Source organism: Nicotiana sylvestris, chromosome 6 (assembly GCF_000393655.2).
Source record: "Nicotiana sylvestris chromosome 6, ASM39365v2, whole genome shotgun sequence".
Classification (NCBI taxonomy): Eukaryota; Viridiplantae; Streptophyta; class Magnoliopsida; order Solanales; family Solanaceae; genus Nicotiana; species Nicotiana sylvestris.
The window spans coordinates 165324779-165330212 of record NC_091062.1 but is presented as its reverse complement, the minus strand read 5'-3'; the positions used below and the strand labels follow the sequence as shown (position 1 = coordinate 165330212).

The following is a 5434-nucleotide window of genomic DNA, read 5'->3' as shown; positions in this document are numbered from 1 at the left end:
ACATCTTGATCGATCGCCATATTCATGCCCATGATGCAGGCTTCATATTCAGCTGTATTGTTCGTGCAAAAGAAACGAAGCCTAGCTGTAGCCGGATAGTGTTGACCAGTGGGTGAGATCAAGATTTCCCCAATTCCTACACCTTTGATGTATACAGCCCCATCAAAAAACATCTTCCAAGCATGAGCGTCTTCAGATATCGCCTCAACTGAATTTACTTCTTTATCTGGGAAGTAAGTTCTCAAAGGTTGGTACTCATCATCAATCGGGTTCTCAGCCAAATGATCTGCTAACACCTGGGCTTTCATTGTCGTGCGAGTGACATAGACTATGTCAAACTCCGTGAGCAAGATCTGCCACTTCGCTAATCTCCCAGTGGGCATTGGTTTCTGAAATATGTACTTTAAAGGATCCAACCTGGTTATGATGTAGGTAGTGTAAGCTTGCAAATAATGCCTCAGCTTCTGAGCGACCCATGTCAAAGCACAACAAGTTCTTTCCAATAAAGTGTACTTGGCTTCATAACTAGTAAACTTCTTGCTCAGATAGTAAATGGCATGCTCTTTCTTTCCGGTCATGTCATGTTGCCCGAGGACACAACCAAAAGAATTTTCCATGACGGTCAGGTACAAGAACAGAGGCCTCCCTGGCTCAGGTGGGACCAAGACCGGCGGATTCGACAGATATTCCTTGATTTTATCAAAAGCTTCTTGACATTCAGCTGTCCATTTGATTGTTGCATCTTTCTTTAACAACTTAAATATGGGTTCACACGTGGAGGTCAACTGAGCGATGAAACGACTGATGTAATTCAATCTTCCCAAAAAACTCATAACATCTTTCTTGGTTCTTGGAGGAGGCAAATCCCGAATAGACTTTATCTTTGTTGGATCTAACTCGATGCCCCTCCGACTGACTATGAATCCCAAGAGTTTGTCGGATGGTACTCCTAATGCACATTTGGCTGGGTTCATTTTCAAATCATATTTGCTCAACCGCTCAAAGAATTTTCTCAAGTCCCGAACGTGGTCGTCCTGGGTTTTGGATTTAATGATTACATCGTCCACATACACCTCTATCTCTTGGTGCATCATATCATGAAAAATGGCAGTCATGGCCCTCATGTAGGTTGCCCCGGAATTTTTCAAACCAAATGGCATGACTCTATAACAGTAAATGCCCCAAGGTGTGGTAAAAGCTGTCTTTTCTGCATCTTCTTCATCCATCAACACTTGGTGGTATCCTGCGTAACAATCCACAAAAGACTGTATTTCCTGTTTGGCGCAGTTAACAACAAGGATGTGGATGTTTGGTAAAGGAAAATTGTCCTTGGGTCTTGCTTTGTTCAGATCTCGGTAGTCAACGCACACCCGGATTTTCCCATCTTTCTTCGGCATAGGGACTATATTAGCCAGCCAGGTGGTGTATCGGACCACTCGGATCACTCCCGCCTTCAATTGTTTTGTGACCTCTTCTTTAATCTTGTCACTGATATCAACTTTAAACTTCTGTTTTTTGCTGGATAGGGGAATAGTCGGGGTATGTTGGCAATTTATGGACCACTAGATCGACACTTAATCCTGGCATGTCATCGTATGACCAAGCAAACACATCTTTGAATTCAAACAAAAGTTGGATCAATGCATCCCTGGTTCTTTCATCTGTATGAATGCTTATCTTGGTTTCTTTGACCTCTTTCGAGCTACCCAAATTAACTAGCTCGGTTTCATTTAAGTTTGGTTTAGGTTTATTCTCAAATTTTTCCAATTCTCGATTTATTTCCTTAAAAGCCTCTTCTTCATCATATTCCGGTTCTTGGTTCATTATTTCGCAGTTAGACAGCGTGTTTGGATCTGGGCATGAAGTCCGCAAGCATGTCATGTTATTTAAAGCTGCATTATTAGAACTGAAGGAAGAAATAAGAAAAAGTAACAAAATCAGAAAGAATGAAGAGAGATGAACGATGAAATATTAATTTCATTTCATTGAATTTTGAAGATAACATGGTTCACATAGGTAATTAAAAGACAAGAAACTAAAGAAAGAAAACATCCGAGTTACACCCTGACATAACTCGGGATGTAGAAAAAGTGGCAGGACAGGTCTACCGGGACTCCCGCCTGATTGGGAATGGGGTAGCCTTCCAATTCTGCAGCTTGGCATTGGGTCCCATATATAGCACCTCAGTGGTGCTTGAGCCCTCCCCTAGCTGGACCATGTGGGTTTCATATAGTATCTTCGTCATTGCCCCACAGATCTCCTCAATCTCTTCGGCAGTAAAGGCCTCATCTTCTTCTTTCTTCTGGTATTTTGGCTTGACAAATGTTCTGTAAAGATACGGAACCGGCTGAGGCAAAACCCAACCATCTTTCTTTCTATCATTTGCCCATCTTCTATCAGCTGGAGTGGGTCGGAAGCCTACCCCGAAGAACTTTTCACTGGTGGGCAGGGTGATAAGTTCAACTATCCCTTGCAATGATTTCCCAAGTCCCTTCCATATTTTGAAGCCATGTCGGATCATTTCTTTGGCCACCATGATTGATGCATTAGAAAGGAAAGGTTGGGGGCAAAGTTTTCCTTCTTTGTACTGGTCTGCAACCACAATTTCAAAAGCCTGATAAACTATATGCTCACTCCCCTCTCTTGCTTCAAGACATGGGACTGATGGGTCCCGATAAATTGATTGCTCATCTTCTCCGTGGACCACGATCTCTTGGTCCTTATGCTCGAACTTCACCATCTGATGAAGAGTGGAGGGTACAGCCCCTGCTGCATGAATCCATGGTCTCCCCAAAATAAAGTTGTAAGATGTGTCCATGTCTAGAACCTGGAAGGTTACTTCAAAGTCTACTGGGCCGATGGTCAGGATTAGATCGATTTCTCCAATTGTGTCCCTTTTGATGCCAATGAAGGCAGGTACACAGACATTGTTAGGTCGGATTATTTCGGTCCCAATTTCCATGCGCTGTAGAGTTGAAAGTGGGCAAATGTCTACTCCAGAGCCTCCGTCCAACATCACCCTTTTCACGTAGTGCCCTTCGCATTTGACTGTTAGGTGCAAGGCTTTGTTATGTGCGGCCCCTTCTGAGGGTAAATCAGTTTTGCTGAAAGTGATCTGGTTGATTGCGAAAAATCTTTCCGCCATTCTCTCCAACTGCTCTACAGAAATGTCAACAGGCACATATGCTTCGTTAAGGGTCTTGATCAATACCTTCTGATGTTCGGCAGAATTCATCAACAAAGCCAACAGGGAGACTTGTTCGGGAAATTTTTGAAGCTGGTCAATCACCTCATAATCTGCCATTTTCATGATTTGGAAGAAAACCTCCGCTTCTTCGGCACTCACAGGCTTCTTAAGTGGGAAGCGCTTTCTAGTAGCGTTGTTTACCTCTTCTAAATTGGAATACTTTTCAACAGGGTTATTTTCTTGAACTTTTCCTGGGATTTCTTCGCCTTTATAGGTCACCACCGTTTTGTTGTAGTTCCAGAGCACAGTAGTAGGATCTTTCATGGGCTTCTGTGGCGCGCATCCAATAACCACGGGCTCATTCAGCCTTGATGGTTTAATTGGCCCCCGCATCATATAAACCCCCTTGGGCACATACATCTGGGTTGTTTTGTTCAGCTCGAATCTCCTGGGAGGACTCAATGTCATCTGCTTTTCTTTACGGCCTTGAGGAACGTAGAGAACAACATCTTTGAGAGGCGTTGCCCCTGTCTCAACTTCCATGTTCTTCTCTGACTTTGGAGGGGTAGTTTCTTTCTTTTTCTCCCCTTTATCTTGCTTCGAGGCAACTTTTGGTTTCTTTTCTTTGCCAGCAATGGCAATGATGGCCTTCAATGCTGGGTCAAATTCCTCATCCTCACAAATCATTCCAATTACCGGCCCGTTGTTGTGGGCTGGAAGTGGGTTGTTGGTCACATTGGGAACCTCTTCATCCCTCAACACTATCTTCCTTTGTTCTATCAAGTTCTCCACGGCTCTCTTCAGAGTCCAGCAATCATCTATGTCATGCCCTTTTGCCCCTGAGTGTTAGGTGCATCGGGTACCGGCTCTGTAAGCGGGTGATGCTGGGTTTTGCCTGGTTTGAGGAACAGGCTGTAGCAGACCCATTTGAACAAGCTTCGGTAACAAACTGGAGTAGGTTTCACCAATTGGTGTGAAATTTGGTCTCTTGGGCGGTTCATGAGGGTGGAAATTATTTTGTGGAAGACGGGGTTTGTAGTGGGTTTGGTAAGGAGGTTGGTTTCTAGGAAATGGAGCTTGATTTCTGTTGGCTTGTTGTTGTGGCCGGACATAAGGCTGAGTATTCATGACCGAGTATGGATGAGGAGTATAGGCCAAATCTTGGTGAGGGTAATAGTGTTGCGGGGTCCTTTCAGAGAAAAGGGATCTGGGAGCATAGTTTCTCCTTGTACCCGACGCTGCCATGAATGTTTCTTCCCTTTTCTTTCCCTTTGCTATTCCTCTAGACCCACCCTGAATGGCTTGGGAGGTACCTCTGATAGCGGATTGGCTTAGAATTCGATCAGTTTTTAGCCCATTTTCAACCATTTCACCAATCTTGATAGCTTCAGCGAACGGTTTACCCATTGCGGACATCATATTCTGGAAGTAGTCAGCTTCCTGAGCTTAAAGGAAAACTGTGACCATTTCAACTTCATCCATCGGAGGTTTTACCCTGGATGCCTGCTCACGCCATTTAACTGCATACTCTCGGAAGCTTTCTAAGGATTTCTTTTTCAAGTTTGTCAATGAGTTCCTATCTGGAGCAATATCAATGTTGTACTGGAACTGCCTGACGAAATCTCTAGCAAGATCGTCCCAGATGTGCCATCGGGATATATCTTGGTCCATGTACCACTCAGATGCGAAGCCAACCAGACTTTCTTTGAAATAGGTCATGAGTAGTTCTTCCTTTCCACCGGCTCCTCGCAGCTGATTGCAATATCTCTTGAGATGGGCAATAGGATCACCATGGCCATCGTACTTCTCAAATTTTGGGGTTTTGAATCCCAATGGTAGGTGCACATGAGGGAACATGCATAAATCGGCTTAGGATACACTTTTCTGTCCGCTCAAACCCTCTATGCTTTTGAGACTCTGTTCCATACTCCTCATCTTCCTCACAATCTCTTCTTGCTCGGGAGTTTTGGTGGTCTTTCCTGCCCCGCAGGGAACTCAAATTGGGGTGGTTGAGGGTAAGTATAAGTAGGAAACTGAGGAGGTTCCACATGGAAAGATGGTGCTTGAAATGTGAAGGAAGATGAATCAAAGTTAGGCCTAGGTAAAGCAGGTTGTGCCGTAGCTGAACAAGGTGGCGCGGTGAATATGTTTGAAGCCGCGCTTGAAGCTAAAACCTGGGGGCGAGACTCAGAAGGTGTTCCAGCAAAGTGGGCTAAAATGGTGGGATATCCCAGTGGGGTATTTGGA

The 5434-nt window shown here is 44.4% G+C and overlaps 1 protein-coding gene across 1 annotated transcript; it reads right to left on the bottom strand.

Annotated features, from left to right (window-relative positions):
• Positions 1-2104: 2104 nt before the first annotated feature.
• Positions 2105-4432, bottom strand: LOC138871613 (uncharacterized). The gene is made up of 2 exons (XM_070149500.1): positions 4097-4432; positions 2105-3985 (listed from the first exon to the last, which is right to left on the bottom strand). The coding sequence occupies exons 1-2, from the start codon at positions 4430-4432 to the stop codon at positions 2105-2107; spliced, it is 2217 nt and encodes a 738-aa protein (XP_070005601.1).
• Between the last annotated feature and the right edge of the window lie 1002 nt (positions 4433-5434).